The 21,661-nt window shown below is 35.0% G+C and overlaps 1 protein-coding gene across 8 annotated transcripts in view; it reads right to left on the minus strand.

Annotated features, from left to right (window-relative positions):
- Window positions 1–581: 581 nt before the first annotated feature.
- Window positions 582–21,661, minus strand: part of SHOC2 (SHOC2 leucine rich repeat scaffold protein) — a 99,995-nt gene continuing 78,915 nt past the window's right edge. For all 8 annotated transcript variants that reach the window (XM_070057230.2, XM_008270502.5, XM_089314044.1 and 5 more), the window contains 6 exons: window positions 14,594–14,724; window positions 8,951–9,139; window positions 6,403–6,525; window positions 4,648–4,785; window positions 4,225–4,342; window positions 582–2,648 (listed from right to left, as the gene is read on the minus strand). In XM_070057230.2, coding sequence (XP_069913331.1) covers window positions 2,440–2,648; window positions 4,225–4,342; window positions 4,648–4,785; window positions 6,403–6,525; window positions 8,951–9,139; window positions 14,594–14,724 — 908 coding nt within the window. In that variant the 3' untranslated portion in view covers window positions 582–2,439. The remainder of the gene's footprint in view (window positions 2,649–4,224; window positions 4,343–4,647; window positions 4,786–6,402; window positions 6,526–8,950; window positions 9,140–14,593; window positions 14,725–21,661) is intronic.

The raw sequence follows: 21,661 nt of genomic DNA on the forward strand, positions 1-21,661 counted from the left end.
ATACATTAATGCCACTGAAAAATATTGGTTCATATGCAGTCATTCAACAATATCCCTTATTATATTCAAGCTACTTAAATAGTAAATATCTTGATTTCACAAGGAGAGTCTGGTTTCTTGGGAAAAGAAGTAATAAAATGCATGGGCTCTTACAAGGTGGCAGCCGTAAAGGGGGGACACAAAGGGCACTTCAAAGGCTGTGGAAAATGAAGTTAAAAGATGTTATTTTGGTGTAAAAAACTTAAATCCATGCACAGTTCCTTAATAATATGCATTACCACACACTTTTCAAAGTACCCTTACAAGTTTTATGCTTCTTAAAAAATGTATGAAGCTCCTTAGCTATGTATGGTTTACATGTGAGCATCATTTCTACATGTAATCATTCTGCATGTCTGTTACAGATTAACATGTAAATACAGGTAAAGGAACCAAAATGATTTAAAAATCATATCTAGTTTGATTTTAAGAAATAATCATATTTTTATAGAAAAAACATTATATTCTACCTTTAATGTTCAAGTTCGATATTTCTCTATGAACATATTTGGAGATTCAAAAAACCACACATACACACATGCTCTAGGTAGAGCTGTAATAAATTCCTTTTATAAACAAAATTTTAACTGAAAAGCCACAGTAGATGGAAAAAAGAACGGATAATACTTGGTAAAATCCAGTGACATCTACAATAGTTTTACAGCACATTTAAGCATTCTAGGGTTTTATATCTTCACCTGCCTTCCATTTCTTAGTTGCTTCTTATAAAATTGCCAATTATGAACAAAAGTTTGACCTCAAACCTAGTCCTGAATTTGAGAGCCAGGAAAAGTAAAACAGTCTAAATTGCTATCTCAATAATATACTTTTAATTCAAAAAAAGAAATGGCTATGTTTAAAACACAATGCCCAACTAAATGAAAAAAAAAAATAAGCAGCATTATGTAATTACATGTAATAGTTAGTCATTATATGGGAAGTGTGTTTTAGGATATCTACAATGCACTTGCTCTGTGAGTCTCTAACAATTAAACGGACTTAGACCAGCATTACGAAAAGTAAAAGGACTACATAAGGGGCACACATTTACAATACTGCTGGTTTTAAAAAGCAGTAAAGCAAAAAAATACATCAAATAGCACATCTTACAAGAACCTCCACTGAACTACCAATGGCTTCTATGTAATGTGCTTCTTTTCCATAATTGTACTACCAACTACCAAGAAAGAAAAGGTGAAATTAAAGGTAACAGTACTGAACTGAATTGTTTGAAGCGAGTGCCCCAGATGTGGGGAAAAGTGCATTTAGTTCAGCAGCAATATAGCACAGTGTGAAGATATTGTGCTTAGACACAAATATTCCAGAACTGAAAGATGTACCAGGCAAGTCAAGATATAAAACCATAGTACACTGTTAAATAACCTGGAAACGTACATATATTGCAGTTTTCAAAGAAAGACATTCATTTCATTGTACAAGGATAGGGAGAAATCCTTAAAGTTACCTATTGTAGTTTATGATAATAAATACATATCTATATAGCATTGTATATACATATATAGAATGTGTGTTTATGGGTAATTTATTTACTTTTTTACCAAATGATTCTGCTAGTTTTCATGGATCTGCAATTTTCAGGAATGACAAAACTCATTTTCATTACATGTTTCTGTTGCCCCCAACTTCAGAAAAGATATTAATACTATAAAAGGTCTCAACATCCTCCCCCTATCCAAGGACTCATTTCAGATGCTTTGCTTCACAACTCATCAAAGAACAACAATTAAAGGAATTCTAGACTTTCACCAGTATCTTTTCACTTTGCCAGCTGTCTCAAGCAATATCTTTTAATATTTAAATGAGCTGATGCAAACTCTTTAGCTAAGGATATAAAGTCTAGATCTGATCAAAACAGAGCAAATCAAATCCAAAGGGGAAAAAAAATCCAGTGATTTACTCTGACTGTAAACAATATATAAAATTTAAATCTCAAATCTCAAAATAAGTTAAAAGAAAAATTCTACCTTCTGGGCCTATAAATATCTGACAATTGGAAAGGGGAAAATGTATATGAAAAGTTGCAACAAAATTTTTTGCCCAATATCTGCTTCCTACGAGAAAGTATACCTAACTATACTGCCTCAGTCCCTTAAATTTAGTAACTTCATAATTTGTTGGCAAATGTTTTACACAAATTGGCATATCAGATTACACAACAGAAAAACATCCATCAAATTCAGCAAAGAAATCTTATTTAAGCCTTTTGTACAGAATTAAAAAAAATCTAAATGGCTATGATTCCTCTATTAGCAGAAACACATAATGCAGTCTTTTAAATCTGCCATATATATCAATATCTACATAAATAGATACAGATATAGATATGAAACATTAATGGCAGTCTATTTTTGAACAGTGTGTGGGACCAGCAGGTTTGTATCAGACCATGGCACGATATGGACCCTGCATCTTTAGGAACTGAATGATGAAAGAAGGCCCCCCAGCAACAATCTGAGGTGGAAGGTGACTGAGTGGACAGTTCTCAATACTCATGATTGAAAGCTTGCTGCAGAGAGCCAGTTCAAAGGGAAGGCTATGCAGGTGGGGGTTGTCATTCAAATACAGTTCTTCTAGGTTCTCCAGTGTACCTGTTTTAAAAAAAAAAAAAAAATTATGATTTTTTTAAAATTACCTACTATTTTAAGTTTACCTGGGCATGATGTTATCCTTAGCATTATATATACTTAATTTACATTTGTTTTTATTCTCTTCTCTCTTAAAACTCTCTACAACTGTTTCAAACACTGCTGTATTTTCAAATCAAGTGGGAAGATTTTAAAGAACTGTGATGTCCAAATCACACTCCATACTAACTAAATCAGCACCTCTTCCTTTATTGGCTGGGGTTCAGGCTTATAGAGATTTTTTTTTTTTTTTTTCTTTTTTGGAAAATACACAGGAGCTCTACATCTTCAGATATTCAATTTAGGAAAGTTTGCCATTTATATATACACACACAATTTTTTATATATATATATATATACACACACACACATATATATTTTATTTAAAAATATACTTTAGAACTGCAGAGCTAAGTTTATTTTATATTCAGTGTCTATAATCGCAGTTCTGTTATAGACAATATGAAAACTGGTCATGTTAATAAATTTCCCATGTGGAAAGTTTTTCCTACTTGGTTTTTATATCTTTCATTAAGAGAGTTGCCATGCATTTAATAATGAACCAAAATTGAACTTAAATAATCTTTATACTCTTAGATACCTATACATTTTAGGCAAATGACTCAAGCAATTACATGAGGCCAGCTGAAGAAATACATTAGAAATATGAGTGTAAAGTTGCCTCATGGGGCTTCCAGTTTTTAAACTTCAAAATTTGGACTTTTCAAATTTCATTGAAAGGCTAATAAAATTAACAGGTAGCAAGTAATGGGTTTGTTTACATGTAACACATTACTTAATCTTAAAGCAGTCCTGTGAGAAGTCACTATTATCAACCTTATTTTGCAGATAAGAAGTCTGAGGATTGTGGAGTTAACATATCTTATTCAAAGTCACAAAACTAATAAGCCACAAAGACAGATTTTGAATTGTCTACTATCTCCAAAATCATTCTTATTTAGTAATCTATAGTACCTCTGGGATAGCACACTACACATGGAACAACATAATACATAGAATTACTAATTCAAGAACTACTTTTTACTTAATTAACTCCGTAAAAAGGGACTACAATTTACACTGCCTAATATTTAAGGGGGGTTTTATGAAATAAAGGTTCTTTACGTAAAATAATGAAAAGGAAAACACTTGAAAAATCCTGAAGTATTCCCAAATATTGATATTAATCAAATATTAATATTGACCCTAAAACTTCATAAAGAAATATTTTGGCATAAAATGTTATACTAATTTAATTCAAGCCTATGAGCTTAAAATTTGAAAAAAACAGAAAATAGCTCTCTAAATTGAGATTATATTTATAACCTATACAAAAAACATTCTCAAATTCTGTTAATCCTAATACCCCATGAGAAAATCTAGCCCAAACAATCAATCAACAACTGGTGCTCTATAAAAACATCTCAAGCCTGATGTAACCTTAATTTACAAAAACACATTTCTTGTATTTATTATAATATTGCTTGCATATACAAAAGCAAATTATTAGTACATAGCCAAGCATTCATAGGGTTCTTACCAATTTCTTCAGGAAGATGAGTAAGTAGGTTCTCTCCAAGGCCTAGATGTGTGAGATTGGTAAGGTGACCAATGCCTCTGGGAAGAGTGGTCAACTGGTTGTTTGTCAAGACTAATTTCTAAAAGATTAACAAAATAAATTGCATATATATTTTCTACAACTACTATAAACTTAATACATCTACTCAAGAATAAAATAAAAAGGAAATTAGATGTGATAAGAATCAACTTACAGGCTTGTCTTTCAAAAAATATCATTTTTTAGGATGACAAGAGTTATCTGAACATAAAACTCAGCCAAATGACTATAATAGGAAAATTTATCTGGTCCAAGAATGAGATCAAAATATTTAAAAAAAAAAAGTGCAATTTGGAATGGATTCTAAAGATCTTAACTATAAAACTATCAGGACAATGTTTTTACCTGTAAATCCTTAAGATAAGCAATTTCATTTGGCAAGGATTCCAATTTATTCTCCTCTAGATCCAACTCTCTTAACTTCCTAAGATTTCCAAGACCATGGGGAAGCTTCTTGAGAAGATTGTTTGATAATATTAGAACCTAAAGACAGATTGTTGACAGTTTGATAACTCATAAAACGGAATTATTGATTACTACTACGTAGCTTAAAATTCATTAAGCAATGCTAATTTTCCAAACAGTAAATAATATATGTAACATTCAATTATATAACATAATATTTAATTCACTGATTTGCAATTGAAAACACATCACCATAGTTATTAGAGATTTTTTATTTGCTTATGTCAAAACTAATGAAAATAAGAGAATTTCATTTTAACTGCTATAAAAAATAGATTATTTGCCCTGAGATTCATATAGTTACTGTTATACTATTTGAATGTCACAAATGTCTAGTTACAAACTAAAAACATTCTGGCTAATTTTTATGCCATTTATTTTCCCCAATTATACAACTCAAAAAATATATACTTATACACATACATAAACATATACATGTCTACATATAATAAGACAAAATAATCACAGCTATCATTTGAGTTTACTCTTTGCAAGCATAGTACTCATGTTTTATGTACATTACTGCATTTAATCCTATCCCCAATTCACAGTTTAGGAAACTAAAGGTGAATTAAATTCACAAATATATATAGAGAGAAAGCTGGAATTGTACCCAAATCTAGCTGACTTCAAATTCCATGCTTTAACCATTACATCATACTATTTCATCTCATTAAATAATAAATGGAAATTAGATTTTTTTTTAAATACAGGTATGGGAAAATTTTTAAAACAGTATTTACTATTAGGAAGCATTTCATAAAAAAAAATGAAAACCCCAGGGACTTGAGATATGAGAAATATCTTGACTGAAATATTAAGATAGATCTTTACAGAAACTCATTTTAAAAGAAAAGAATAAGGAGATGAGAAAAAGGACATTCTAAATATTGAAAGCAATAGGACTAAACATACAGAGCTAGAAATATGCATACTGAATTTCCAACAGTAGGTGGGTAATTAGGATGGAAAATTTAGACGGAGCAATATGATAAATGGTTCCGAATGCCCATCTAAAGAATCCATAATTATTATGAAAACAATGGTGTCATTCTTAAAATTAAGAGGGGAAAAAAGTTCTAACAGATGCTTAGCTTCCAAGACCATTTCTTTCTTTAAGATTTATTCATTTATTTGAAAGTCAGAGTTGGAGGGAGGGAGGGAGGGAGAGACAAGGACAGATCTTCCATCCTGTGGTTCACTCCCCAAATGGCCCCAACAGCTGAGACTGGGCTAGGTTGAGAGCCAGATCTTCTTCCAGATCTCCCACATGGGTACAGAGGCCCCCAGGCACATCAGTTGGAAGCTGGATCAGAAGTGGAAAAGCTAGGTCTTGAACCAGTGCCCATATGGGATGCCAGCATTTCAGGCAGTAGCTTTACCCACTATGCTATAACACTGGCCCCGAGCACATTCCTTTCAATGATACTCAAACTTCTACCAAACTTTAGTGGGTAAGAGCAATTCAAAAGCATTAGCCTAGGCTAAGCATCTTTAACCAAATAGGTTGTATGTTTAAGAGAATTCTGACATTTCTAATTGTGATCCCAAACAAAAATTACTTGTTCTAATTTGAAATTTTATGAGACATTCGTGGAAGTCTCTAAGGAGTTCAAAATGGTTATTTATACTCACCTCTAGAGAAACAAGACCAGACACATCTTCAGGGATCTTTGTGAGCTGATTAGTAGCTAAATTCAACTCTACCATACTAGTCCAAGTTCCAAAATCCAAGGGAAGAGATGTTAACTGATTGTCCTAGCAAAGACAAAAAGAAGCCAGGTAGAACCATAAAGGCAAAGCTCCTAAAACAGAGCTCTCTACCTTTGTAAATAATAATTCTTTTTTTTTTTTTTTTTGACAGGCAGAGTGGACAGTGAGAGAGAGAGACAGAGAGAAAGGTCTTCACTCTCCAATGGCCGCCACGGTCGGTGCACCACGCTGATCCGAAGCCAGGAGCCAGGTATTTATCCTGGTCTTCCATGGGGTGCAGGGCTCAAGGACTTGGGCCATCCTCCACTGCACTCCCGGGCCACAGCAGAGAGCTGGCCTGCAAGAGGGGCAACCGGGACAGAATCCGGCGCCCCGACCAGGACTAGAACCCGGTGTGCCGGTGCTGCAAGGCGGAGGATTAGCCTAGTGAGCTGCAGCGCCGGCTGTAAATAATTCTTAACCAGAAAACTTAATTCTCTTTTTTGATACCTAAATATAGAAAGAAAAAGCAACACAACAAAAAGACAAAGAGGAAAAAAAATAAGCAACAAAAACTCTCAGGCTCCAAAGTTTTTCACACAATAATCAGGCTTTTATTTATTTTTTCCTTTTTTTAAAAGATTAATTTTATTTATTTGAAAGGCAGAATAACAGAGAGAAAGGAAGAAACACAGAGAGATCTTCCCTCAGATGGTTTTACTCTGTCTCCCTTGTGGGTGACACGGGCCCTAGCACAAGGATCATCTTTCACTGCTTTTCCCAAGCATTAACAAGGAGCCAAAGAGTAAGTGAAGTAGCCAGGACTTGAACCAGTGCTCCAACATGGGATGCTGGTGTCGTAGGCAGAGGCTTAACCCGCTGCACCGCAACACTAGCCACCAGGTTTTTATTTTGAGGTTAATTAGAAATTTGTTCCTTATGTGATTGTCATGGAAATAGAAAAACACATATGCTACACAGAGAAATACTTGGTATTTCAAAGATTCTGATAAACATAATACACAATAATGTGCAGAAATCACTGAATAACATGTAAATGCTAAAATAAAGATAGGAATGTAATTAAAAAGACATAGCTCAAAATGAAAGCAAGGAATCTAGAATTTGTACTACAGATGCTGAGCAGTAAAGCAGGAGAAGAAAAAATAGTCTTAATATGACTACAAATTAAATCACTAAAACATTAATTATCTACAATTTCACTTCAAAAATCCCTAGGATAAAATGTTTATCACTAAATAAAAGCAGATAATAAAGAGTAAGAATTAATTTTGCTAAAATTTTTTTAAATGAGTCACCACTATTTTCCTGCTTCTATACAATCATTTGTAAAACATACTTCATCAACAATGACTCTTAGCACATTGTTTCCTGGATTCCTAACTCAGCCACAAATAAGCTATGTAGCCAACTCAGTTATATCCCTGGGCTTAAAGTCTGCTCACTGTAAATTAAATCACTGAACTAGATAATTTTCTATTTATTTTCTCCTTTCACAATAACTTTGTTACAAATGTGCAACTCTTTCACTATAGAATATGTGGATAAGTAAAAAAGAAACTAAAAACTACCCATAACTAATTCTTAAAATTTTTATTTTTTGGAGAGGGAGAAAAGGAAAGGGAGAGAGGGAGGGAAAAGAGGGAGAGGGAAAAAAGAAGGAGGGAGAGGGAGAAGGGAAAAAGAGAGACAAAGTGTTCCCATTCACAGGTTTATTCCCCCCAAGTATCGTGCAACAGCCAGGACTGGGCTGGGCCAATGCCAGGGGCTGGGTGCTCAATCCAGGTCACCTGCTACCTGTCAGTGCCTATATTAGCAAGAAAATGCAGTATGTAACTGGAAGTGGAAATCAAAACTGGAAATGGGATGTAAGTGTCTTAACCTAATGCCTGTCCCACTCTACCCCTATAAATAATTCTGATAGCCAATGATAAACATTATACTTTGGAAAATAGCAACTGTATGTATGCATAGAAACATGGATATTTTAATACAAAATTCTTTAAACAGCCTTTAAAAGCTGTTTATGTTTAAACAGATTTTTATATGCTTTAACTTCCTTCTATTTAATACATAGAGATTCCAAATGGTATTTAAAATTCTTTTAGACTACAGTATAACTTTTAATGGCTCCATACTACCTCCTTGAAGATATACTACCTAAAAATATTAAACCCACACTGGTATTAATATAGTGGTATCTATGTAATAAGTCAGCTCTGCAATAAATATCCTTACTATACTTTATGGACATTCATGATTGATTCTTTTTCTTGATAATGAATTCCTCAGGACATATGTGGTTCTAAGACAATTGCTATCTGAGAAAAGGTACCCTGAAGTATCCTTATCAGTTTAGGTCCCATTAGCAAGGTTTAAGTATCCATTCTACACACAGAGAAAATACAAACATTAGTAAAACTGTTAGTAATTTTCTCCCCCTCTCCCTCCAAGAAAAACAGAAGCTTACCTTCATGTTCAGCTTACTTAATACTTTTGCTCTGGAGAAAATCCCAAATGGGATTTTATTGATTCGATTGTGTTCCATGTTAAGAGAATAGATGGTGGAAAATTGAGATGGACCACCTACTGGATATAACTGGAAGCAATTTCTAGCTAAAGTCAAACTATTCAGTTTCACAAGACTAGATAAAAGACTCTGTAAAAAATAAACAAGAAAATGAAATAAGCATAAGAATTAGAACTGTAACGACTTATTTTGCAAACAGCAGCAGTCCCAAATAAACACAAATGCCTAAAGGGCCTTGAGGTAGCAAATGACAGACTGGCTGGGCCACTTCTAGCAAACCTCATCTGCAGGAGAGTCTACTATTCAGTTCTAGCAAACTACTGCCTTGAAGAAATATGGAGTCGATGTAGTCAGATTTCCAGATTTTAGAAGTACAGGAAATTGCTCTGATTTTTTTCCTTTGACTTCAATTTATTTAAAACACTTTATGGAGTAAAGAAAACTTGTCTGTGGATGAGAGGTATCTCCTGGCACCCAGTGACCCCAGGTACAAGTCCTGCTCTGTCCTGGCTATGCAACTAGTTCTTTCTAGATCTTAGTTAAGCACCTATCTCTAATTTTTAAAGACCCACATTTAGACATTTGCTTGTGAGTTTTTTTTTTAAAGATTTATTTATTTGAAAGGCAGTGTTACACAAATTATATATATATATATATTATATATATGTATATACAGAGAGAGAGAGACTGACTGACTCAGAGAGAGAGAGAGAGAATCTTCTACCCACTAGTTCACTCCCCAAATGGCCTTACTGGCTAGGATTCAGCCAGACCAAAGCTAGCAGCTTTTTCCAGGTCTCCCATGCGGGTGCAGGGGCCCAAGCACTTGGATCATCATCCAGTTTCCCAGGACATAAGCAGAGAGCTGGATGGGAAGAAGAGCAGCTGGGAAACAAACTGGCACCCACATGGGATGCCAGCGCTGCAGGTGGAGTCCTAGCCTACTGCGCCACAGCACTGGCCCCCATGTTCAATAACATGTAGGAAGCACTAGTACAAAGCTGTAAGACAATTTTAAATCCTGGCTCTATGTTATAATACTCTGGGACTTTGGGCAAGTTTTTATTTTTCTGAATTTTAGCTAATCCATTTCTAAAAAAACAGTGCCTTATGGGTTATAGTGAAGACTAAGAGACATAAAACATAGTTGTACAATACTTAGTCTACAGCAAGTACTTAAATCTTAAATCCCTTTTCTATTTAAATTCAAAAATAAGGGAAGGAAGACTGGAAACATAAGGAGGAGGCTGAAAATGAGCATCATCTTGCAGGATGAAAAAAAATTTCCAAATATTCAGAGTAGCAGAAAACACTCTAGATTTAAGTAAAAGCACAAAAAGATAGAAACAAGCACAATGTAAGATGCATATGAACTTTAAATAATGTTCAACCTTCACCTATCCGCCATGAGCAAATGGGAAACTTAATGCCTGAGGTGCCAGTATAATTGGCAAAGCCAGTTGAAAAAATACAGTCACCATATAACTGAAGATGTAATTACAGTCAACTGAAGCTTGTTCTTTACAGTGAACCTTAAAGAGCTATCTGTAATATATGACTATTGTTGTACATGAATGAAACGAACAATGCAGGTAAGAGCAGTGATGACACAAACTGCATGGTGCTCAATTAAGGAAAATGTCTACAGTCTACTTCATCAAAAATAAAGGGATTTTATCAAAACTTATAGCAAAAAAATCACTTACAAATATCACAACTATTGAGCTGGTATTCTTCTGTGATAAAACATTAATATTTGAGTTTGAGAAGGAGAAACAAAAGGCAGCTCTTTAATTTATGTCTTAAGTTCTATGGTGTAATCTGGAGGTTGCTTATTATTGCTTTTGAATCAGACATATAGGTTCCTATTTATTTTAGATTATTTACTTAAGTTTTCTCAGCTCCAGTGAATTAATTAGATAATCAATGGATCATTTACCATATCTCCAAATATTTAAGGTAACAAATTTGGTCAAAAACATAAACTCTCAAATTTTATTCCCCAATCTATTGGATGACACTATCACAATAATTAATGGAACTATACTGAGAATTAAATGGGTAAGACAAGGATGCCTCAAAAATTTCAAGGAAAATGGAATTAAAAGGTGTTTACTGGGGCCAGCATTGTGGTTAAGCCTCTGCTGTAACACCAGCATCCCATTCGGGACTGCCTATTTAAGTCTCGCTGCTCCACTTCCAATCCAGCTCCCTAACGAAAAAGAAGCAGATAATGGTCCAAGTGCTTGGGCTCCTGCAACCCACATGGGAGACCCAAATGGAGTTCTGGGCTCCTGGCTTCACCCTAGCCCAGTCCAGGCCATTACAGCTACTTGGGAAGTGAATCAAAAGATAGATCTTTCTTGTGTCTCTCCTTCTGTGTCATTCTGCCTTTCAAAAAAAATACCTCTCTCTCTCTCTTTTTTTTGTAAGAAAAGGTGTTTATTTTGGTATGATTTTAAATCCATTCAAATGAGAGATCTTCAAAGAGTCATGAAAATACATATTACCAAAAATGATGCAAGTATTTCGAACATTTTCACACCAAAATAAACATTTTTAATCCCTTTTCCATACACTTTATGAAGTACTCTCATATATGTAGAGCTGCTACATGCCTTGAATATATATGCTTAAAGTTATTAAATTTTTTCCTTATGTGTTTATGTTTGCAATTAAACTAATCCATTTTCACATCATCCTCAAATGAAACAGTTACTTTGCCAGCTCTGAGTTGAGCAATACGAGCTCCCAATGAAAATTACTTTCATGATTTTTTGTCTAACTCAATTTGAATGTCCCTTGATACCTAATTGATTTTGTTTTCCTTACAGTGCTTACTAGAACTGTAGATAAGCATCCATTCGCATTAAGAATATACTGATTCCAAAATACACAGACTACTTTTAGTAAGACATAATGCTTTCTTATTTTTGGAAAAGGTCAATATGGTTTCCCTGTAGCATCTCTATCTGAAAATAGATCAGTTTAAATACATGTTTGTATACACACACACACACACGCATTCTTTAACAACCAGAAAAAAAGAGCTGTCTCTTTATAATCCTCAAAAGTGAAAAGATGGGTGGTTGCCAGGGGTTAGGGAGTGGGAGAGATGAACAGCTGGAGCATGAAGGACTTTCAGGGTAGTGAAATTCCTTTGTATGATACTATAATGGTATATACATGTCATTTTGCTTTTATCTGAAGTCACAGAACATGGAACACCAAGAAAGAACCCTAATGTAAAGTACTTACTTTGGTTGATCATGATGTGTCAATGCAGGTTCACTGATTATAACAAATATACTACCCTGTTGGGGGACGTGTTAATAGTTGGGGAGGCTATGCATGTTTGAGAGCAACAATATATGAGAAATTTCTGTATAATCCACTCAGTTTTGCTGAACCTAAACTTCTCTTAAAAAAAAAAAAAAAAGTAAATTGCAGGGGCTGGAATCTGGCACAGCGGGTTAAGCCACACCTGTAATGGCAGGATCCCAAATGAGCACTGGTTCGAGTCTCAGCTGCTCCACTTCTGATCCAGCTCCCCACTAATGCACCTGGGGAAGCAGAGACGGCCCAAGTACTTGGGCCCCTGTACACATGTGGGAGATCCAAATGGAATTTCTGGTTCCTGGCTTCAGCCTGGCCCAGCCTTGGCCATTGCAGCTATTCAGGCAGTGAACCAGTGGATGGAAGATTAATCTATCTCCCTCTCCACTTTCCTTGTAATTCTGCCTTTGAAATAAATAAATCTTAAAAAAAATCCTTTATTCAGTCACAAAATATCACAATGTCTGTATTTTAAGACGCCCAACAATCATTAATTTCCCTTCACTGACAGTAAGACTGGATATACAAAAAGTTTTTTCATCGTATGAAGTTTGATCGGCATATTGACACTGTAAAAGCTAGGTCTACCTTCCTAAAGCTCACAAATCACAAGTAAAAAGAAGCTTAAGTAATGTGCTAATTGTTTGCCTTATTGTAGCTATGAATCACTGTTAGAAAAGGGGAGAGAGATGGCATTAAACAGTACAACCTCACCCATTTTGATCATCCTAATTTACCACTATAACAGAAGTTCAAAAATCCAGACGGTTTAGTTCTCAGGACTGCAATCTGTGCATTTTGCTCCAACAAACTGCTACTACCAATAGCATCTCTTTGTCACAGGTTAAGATATTGCTGTAATAGTCTTAGTGACTTGGTCCAGCCTAGAAAACACAGTCCTGGGATACTCATCCAAGCTGTTTTGTGAAAACACAAGCACTCAAATTAAGAGGAATCAAGTTAATAGGTGCTACTTTATTTTGTCTTCCTAAGGAACAAGTCAACTGAAATTTGTAACAGAATTGCTATAAATCTTCATAAAACATTTAACCAAAATAATATTTATTTTTAATACACATACATGCAAACACATGTGTATGCACTAAAAAACTAGCAATAGTGAAGATGTTGTAGGGCTACTTATATGACAATTTTAATTGTTAGAAAGAAAGCATTTTGCAAAGCTCAATTTGTAAATCTAAAATCCCATTCTTTCTATTGTTAAAATTCTACAAGCAAACTAACATTGCTGAGTACAGTAGGTACAAAAAGGAAAGACAAAAGAAAATAATGTTGAGAAAGACAATTAAGTATTATGCCTTAGTCAATTAATCTCAAAGTGGAATAAGTGAAAATATTTTCTAATAGAATCAGCAAAGCTAGGATTAAACATAATGCATTAAAAATAACAGATTCTGATGACTGTTACATTCTAAATGGCCTTTAATTTCATTGCATAAACAGAGTAACATGGGTCACAGGAGAGTTGTAGCTAATATTAATCATGATAATAAATAGTGCATTCGTACAATCAGCATTCTTTTCATCTTTTTTACTTTCCCTTTTTATAACTGAGGTGGGCAGGGTAGCTGAGTTTTAAAACCAGCCGTATACTTTAATAGCTTTTACTGCCAGTTCCCAAAATATTATGAGAAATATTCATATGGTGATACAAGAGAATGCAGTGACTGACTGCAATGGTTTTTCCTTTCTTCTCCACATTAAAATTAACAAATATGTTCTTACCTTTCTTCAGTTGTTATCTTAGTGCCAGCTACACAAGATACTTTATTTTTATTTTTAAGATTTAATTTTATTTATTTCAAAGAGTTATAGAGAGAGGCAGAGAGAGAGGAGGGAGGGAGGGAGAGAGGTCTTCCGTCCATTGGTTCACTACCTAAATGGCTGCAACTGCCAAAGCTGAGCCAATCTGAAGCCAGGAGCTTCTTCTGGGTCTCACACTTGGGTGCAGGACCCAAGGACTTGGGCCATCCTCTGGTGCTGTCCCATGCACATTAGCAGGGAGTTGGATCTGAGCAGCCGGCACTCAAACTGGCACAATATGGGATGCTGGCACTACAGGCCAGGGCTTTAATCTGCTGTGCCATAGCACTGGCCTTAAGATACTCATTTTGTAAATAATCTCAATCATCAACTTTTTTAACCCAGCTGTAAAGATTTTCTAGTTTCTCCTGCATTATCTTGCAAACTTATCTCAAGTCCTGTTTTCTCTAATCCACTTCTTACCTCTGGTAAAGTAGAAATGTTATTGTTCTCTAAATTTAATTCTTCCAGTGCACTGCATTTTGCTAATGATCTGGGTATTGCTGATAGTCTATTATATCTTAGACCAAGACGACTTAAACTGGACAGGTTTCCTGTGAATACAAAAAAGGGGGGGAGGGTTATTTTTCAAAAAATCTCATGAGCCTCTTACCATCATAGTTATCTACTGGGTTTTTATAAGTTACTCAGAAGTACTATTTCAGCAAGATCCTTAAATCTTGGTACCAAGGAACCACACACTACACTATAAATCAGATTGACACTGAAATCACTTTTCTATTCACTGGTCTTAGAGCAATAATAAAATCCACAGCTGTAAGTTAACTTTTTAAATGAATGACTGGAAAGTTTGGGAATATTCAGGCATATCAGTGTTTAAATAAGGCCTAATTTACTCACATTGCACTAATGTCTATATGAAGCTTTTTGTCCCATTTGTATTTGTGATAATTTAACTTAGAACAAGTAGTTATACACATTGAGCATCTCTAATAAAACAATTCAAAAACAAAATGCTCCAAACCTGAAGCTATCTAAGCACCAATATGACACTCAAAAGTTTCAGATTTCAGACTTCCAGAGTAGAAATGCTCACCAAAGAAGTCTATGCAAATATTCTAAAATCTGATATAAACTCCTAGGTCTGAAAGACTTCTGGACCCAAGCATTTTAGATAAAGAATACCCATTTTTATGGAAAATGTATATGTAATTTTGGAGAAATCCACCCCCCTCAAAATAGCATTATTTAAAACCTAAGATGCACACATTCTCTATTACATATCTGAAAAATTGACCTGATGGTAAAAAAATTTTCCCAATCAAAAATAATTATAAACAATATTGAAAGTCATAGTTTCTCTTATATAGGCATATTCACATTAAGCATAAACTAATTAATAACAAATAAATAAAAAGCAGAACATTTTATTTCCTAGATATTTTCTAGTTTCATCGCTAAGACTACGTGGCAAATTCCATGTCAGCTACCTGTATGATCATGACTCATCTGAATTTTCCCTCTTGCTGAAGAAATCAGTGACTGTATCCATTACATGTTTTTGTACTCTACTAGTTTCCACCGATCAGGGGAAGCACACAATATTTGTCTTTTTGGGACTGGCTTATTTCACTAAGTATAATGGCTTCCAATTTCATCCACATGTGTATGAGAAACCGGTATTTTGAGATTTGCTTACTGTTAAAAGCCCTGTCTCTCTAATGTTGAGGAATTGTTTTTTAGTTTTTTTCTTCTTACTAGTTTTTGAAATTCTTTACTTAGTGGAGGGTTCAGCTTATGTGCATAAATTAAACCAAAAAGTATGTCACTATAAAAATTAACAGAGAGAATAAAAATGGGAGGATGAGGGAAGATGGGAGCATGGGCAGGAGAGAGGGTACAGAGGGAAGTATCACTATACTCCTAAAACTAGATTATGAAACACAGGAAATTTGCTCACCTTATATAAGTAAAAATTATTTTTTAAAAAAGAAATCAGTGACTGAAGTTATAAGAAAAAGACTAATTGGAGATACAACCCAGCATCAAGTCTTAGCTGCTCTGCTTCCCATCTAGCTCCCTGATAATGGGCTAGGATAGGAAGGCAGCAGAGGATGGCCCTAGTGCTTGGGTCCCTGACACCCATGTGGGAGACCAGAACGGAGTTCCTGGCTCCTGGCTTTGTCCTGACCCAGTTCTGGCTGTTGTGGCTATTTGGGGAATAAACCAGAAGGTAGAGGATAATTCTCTCACTCTCTCTGGCACTTCGCCTTTCAGAAAACAAGCTTTTTTTTTTTTTTAAATCAGAATAGATGTCTAGAATTTAAAAATTACAAGATAAAACACTAGCACCAAAATTAGTGGTAATTTAAATAAAACTTGTACTTCTTTTTCTTTTTTTGGTAGAGTGGGAAGGAGTTTTTAAAAACTGAACCTTTAGAATATGTGATTCTAATTGAAAAGACCTGTCACTTACTTGAGACTAAGGCATGTTCAAAGAAAAATCTACATTTGGCCATTAATCTCCATTACTCTCCATTACTCTCAGCAAAACAAAACACAACAACAACAACAAAAAAAAAAAAAAAAAAAAAAAAAAAAAACCAAACAAAAACCTTGACATCAGAAGTCTGGCATTTATTGTGATTCACTCTCTGCAGTGGTTTCAACTCTAACCTCTTTCAATGAGTGGTTTTAACCACAAACTAAACAACAACCTAGAATCAAGACACAGCTTGCTTTTAATGTTGAGCCATAGCAGCTAAAGAAAAACAAAAAACAAAAAACACTGTTGCTGAGCTTCTGTGTATAAATGTAGGCTGACAGTTGCCAGTCGCTGGCATTTAGTTTTTATATGCTTAACCTTGACTATCAATTGTTCTGTGCTCTACTTTTTTTTCTTTCTGTGCTCTACTTTTACAACTTGTTTTCTTATACTGTCAGATATATGGTGAATTTAAAATAGCTGTAATTTAAATTTAAATGCTTTCAATTTTAGCAAATATTATCAGTATCTTTAGGTTAATTCAGTATAACTGTTGAGTAAGAACCTAAATAAAAAAATAAGTAGAAAGATACACAGCCATAAAGATGAAATAATGTCAAAGATAGAATTAATCCTGCAGAAAAATTCAATTGGAAAAACAGCAACTGAAAAGCAATATAAAAATTCTTGATTGTCAAAAACTCAAAAGAATGCCACCACTTATTGTACAGAAGTTACATTGTAAATACCTAAAACTTAGTTGTTGATATAATGATTATAGTAATATTTCTTCAAAGTCCTTACAACAAAAAGACCTCTGTGTTCTGTATGTACACCCCAGCCTTGAAGGAAAGATTCTGTTGCTTATTTCTCTCTTTATCCAATTTTGAGAGGAGAAATTAAAATCTTTCCTAGAGCAGGGCAGCTGCTACAGGACTAACATCAGTTCTCCAAGTTTTCTGTTTGTTTTTCATTTCAATGATTGCTTTTCAAGAATTAGGATAGGATTTTTAAAAAGGGGAAGTCTCAGAAGAATCATTCCAATTAAGTTTACAACCAACTGTTCTGGGTGAATTGTTCTCTAATAAATGGGAGGAAAAAATAATAAGTCAGTTAAAACTGCTGAGAACTCTAACGGACCAACATTCAAATACTAAAATTTTATTCCAAATTAAATACACAATCAAAATACTGAGCATAGTAGAGATGGAGGAAGGGGAAAGAATGATTTTAAATAAAATGGCTAATGAAAAATTACTACAGTATCATGAAATGTCAATAAATATTACTTATTACCCTTGTCATTACTCAGAAAAACTATATTTAATGACAACTAGCAAGCATATAAAATAAATGCAGTATCATCTAAAATTTTCTTATTGTTCATATTTCAGTTCCCATTAATTTCCAATACATACATGTAACCTAACCACAGAGAATATACTAGAGGTGAGGCACAAACGTTAGTCTGAGATAAAATCTTAATTCTGAGAGATTAATAATGAAGTAAAATGCATTCATATTAATAAGCACACGTGGGGCTGCCCGGTGGTACAGTAGGCTAAGCCTCTGCCTGCAGCACCAGCAGCCCAGGTGAGTGCCCGTTCACATTCCATTTGTTCCTCTTCTGATCCAGCTCTCTGCTAATAGTATGGGAAAGCAGTGGAAGACAGCTCAAGTGCTTGGACCCCCGCACCCGTGTAGGAGACCCGGAAGAGGCTCCTGGCTCCTGGCTTCAGATCAACCCAGCTTCCAGCCATTGTGACCACTAGGGGAGTGAATCAGCAGGTAGAAGACCTTTCTCTGTTTCTGTAATTCTACTTCCCAGATAAATAAAACAAAACCTTAAAAACAAAAAAAAGCACACTTAAAACACAAAGAATTCCTTCTAAAAGAAGAGAGAAATATACAATTAAGAAAACCAGGATAAAGAAGGGCATATGGAGAAGTTATGCTTTGTTAGAAGAAGTGAATCCAAAGGAACCTAGTTCTATTTTCCAGATTTTATCATCTACTATTGATGCTTTCTGTTTGTCAGAAGTATTCATTTTAGCACTTTAATTACATCTCCCCCTTTTAAAAATTATGTATTTTTATTTATTTAAAAGGCAGAGGGAGAGGAAGGGAGGAGGAGGGAGAGAGAGATCGATCTTCCATCTCCTGTTTTACTCTTCAAATGCCCACAACAGCTGGGACTGGGCCAGGCTAAAGGCAGGAGCCCAGAATTCAATCCCAATCTTCCATGTGGGCAGCAAGAACCCAACTACTGCTAATGTCTTCCTGCTGCCTCCCAGCATGCACATTAGCAGGAAGCTGGAAACAGAAGTGCAGCAGGAACCTGAAACCAGGCACACCAATATAGGATGTGTATGTCACCAGAGATGTCTTAACTGCTGTGCCAAATACATGCCTCTAACTGCATCCCCTTGGATAGTTATTTAACAAGACAGGGACACAGACATGCATAAAAATACTAAACAATGTTAGACTGAGAAACAGAACAGGGTTAACTGATGACTGCACTCTATATAACCACTTGATCAGTTGAAGGAGTAAGAATTCATGTGGCTATTTAAGAGAAAATGTTCTAATTAGAAAGATGGTAAGTACAAAGACCCTGAGGTGTTCTTGCCTGATATGCTCAAGAAATAATAGTGCGTCCTAGGAAACACACAGTGGCTAACCATCAGTGAGGAGAAAAGAATCTAACTTTGCAACACTTTAAGTATCTTAAAATTTGGTTTTCTTGACTGATTTGTAGTCAATCAACATTTGTTTTTCTTTCTAAATGCAGTAAGATTTTAGATTTCATAAAAGAAATTATTTTTTGAAAGTGACATTTTAATGTGACATTCCACTGAAAAGTGATGTTGAGATTACACATTATCCTTTCTTTTTTCTTCTACCATCCCAGTTAATTGTTCAAAAAAAGCAAACTCACAGATATACATTTCAATGACAAATACAACATAAACTAAATACCATCGTGACATAATCCAAGACGGCTATACTGAAACAAAACTTAAAGCTGTATGCTACAATGACCCAGAGAATGCTAGAAAAACATGACCCTGGAAGATCATCACTGAGAAATAAAATACAGTTCATGAATTTCAAAAATAAGTAATCCTTTAGGTAACCAGGCAAAAAGATTAAGTCACATATACAGGGGGGAAAATTTGGATTGCTCTTATATTTTTGTACTTTCAACACTAACAGACCTCAAGGAAAGGAAGTTGGAGCCAATGATATCACACTCACTCAAACAATTTTTCAGGTGTATAGGTTAGAAACATACAAGAACTACAAGGGACTACTTTTCCCACAATTTCTGAGAAAACTACTACATGAGAGACTTTAACCAATTTAAAAAATGACTATAGCAATGTAACTGCTAATGAATACTAAACCTAAAGCAAAAATGGGGATTACTATACTGTAGTATGTACCTATCTTGACAATGTAAACTAACAAAAATTAGAAGGGAAACAGACACCCAAAACCACCCATCCACAGACACCCAAAAGAGTAAGAAATAGAGCAAATTAAGTGATTCTCTCATCTGTGCTATGAGTGATGTTCAAGGAACACGTTATCCAAAAGGAGAATACATTCAATTGCACATACAATACTAAGATCGATAATATACTGAGACATGGAATCAACTAATGTCTCCATCATCAGATGAATGGCCAAAGAAAATGTGGTATATACACATAATGGAATACCATTTAGTCACAGAAAGATGGAATCTTGTCATTTTTAGCAAAATGGATAGATAGAGGACATTGTGTTAAGTAAGTCAAACACAGGAAAGAAAAATATCATATATTCTACCTCATATGTGAAAGATTAAAAAAAAAAACAACACAATGTGGACACAAAAACATCGATATTACTAGAGGCTGGGAGAGGTAGGAGTGGATTGGAGTTTGCATTAAAAAAGCAGAGGGGCCTGCGTCCCAGGGCCAGTGTCACAGCTCAATAGGCTAATCCTCCACCTTGTGGTGCCAGCACAACAGGTTCTAGTTCCGGTCAGGGCGCCAGATTCTGTCCCGGTTGCCCCTCTTCCAGGCCAGCTCTCTGCTGTGGCCAGGGAGTGCAGTGGAGGACGGCCTAAGTGCTTGGGCCCTGCACCCCATAGGAGACCAGGATAAGCACCTGGCTCCTGCCTTCAGATCGGCACTGTGCGCTGGTCGCAGCGCGCCGGCCACGCCGGCCATTAGAGGGTGAACCAACGACAAAAGGAAGACCTTTCTCTCTGTCTCTCTCTCACTTTCCACTCTGCCTGTCCAAAAAAAAAAAAAAAAAAAAGGCAGAGGAAGCTAAGTGTGGTTTATTAATTACAAGTATATTGCACTAATATGAGCTGTTACTAGGGAAAGCTGGGTGTGGTTTATAGGTTGTGACAAGCTATATTAATATGTTAATATAGGGGAAGTTGGATGTGGGTTACATTAGGATCTCCATACAACTTCATAATTTTTGCTTTGAAAATTTAAAATTACTCTGAAATTAAAAGTTAAAAAAAACTTATACCAGAGTATCTTTTTTTATTATCTTCTCTTGATAAACAATTTCAGTTTCATCTGGACTTTTGGAAAGTTCAAAAAAGACTTTCCTACATTATATGTTATTAGTTTCTTTGTCATATTACCGCTATTTTCTTTCTAGAGCTTCTAGTCTTATCTCCCATGACTTAAACTTTCCATTTATTTTGCATTTATTTCTGTCATTTTGTTCTGGATTCTAGGGAACTTCCTATAGATGTCTTACAGATGCAGTACATATTCATTCTTTGTTCATTTTCTTCTAGGATCACTTCTCTTTCATCATCTTGGCAATTTCCATAAATTTTAACGAGTGAAAAGCAAGAAATAATTGTATTCAACCTCTATTATCTTGAGCCACAAATCTGACTCACTTATTTATATAGGAAATTTGATAAAATATTCACTGTAGATGTAGCAGATGGATGTTACAGAATGAATCATCATGTGTCCCAGGCAATCTTGCCTTTTCCCAGAGGCATCGAAATTATAAAC

The sequence above is a fragment of the Oryctolagus cuniculus genome, chromosome 15, assembly GCF_051225735.1.
Source record: "Oryctolagus cuniculus isolate XC-2025 breed Fujian yellow rabbit chromosome 15, ASM5122573v1, whole genome shotgun sequence".
NCBI lineage: Eukaryota > Metazoa > Chordata > Mammalia > Lagomorpha > Leporidae > Oryctolagus > Oryctolagus cuniculus.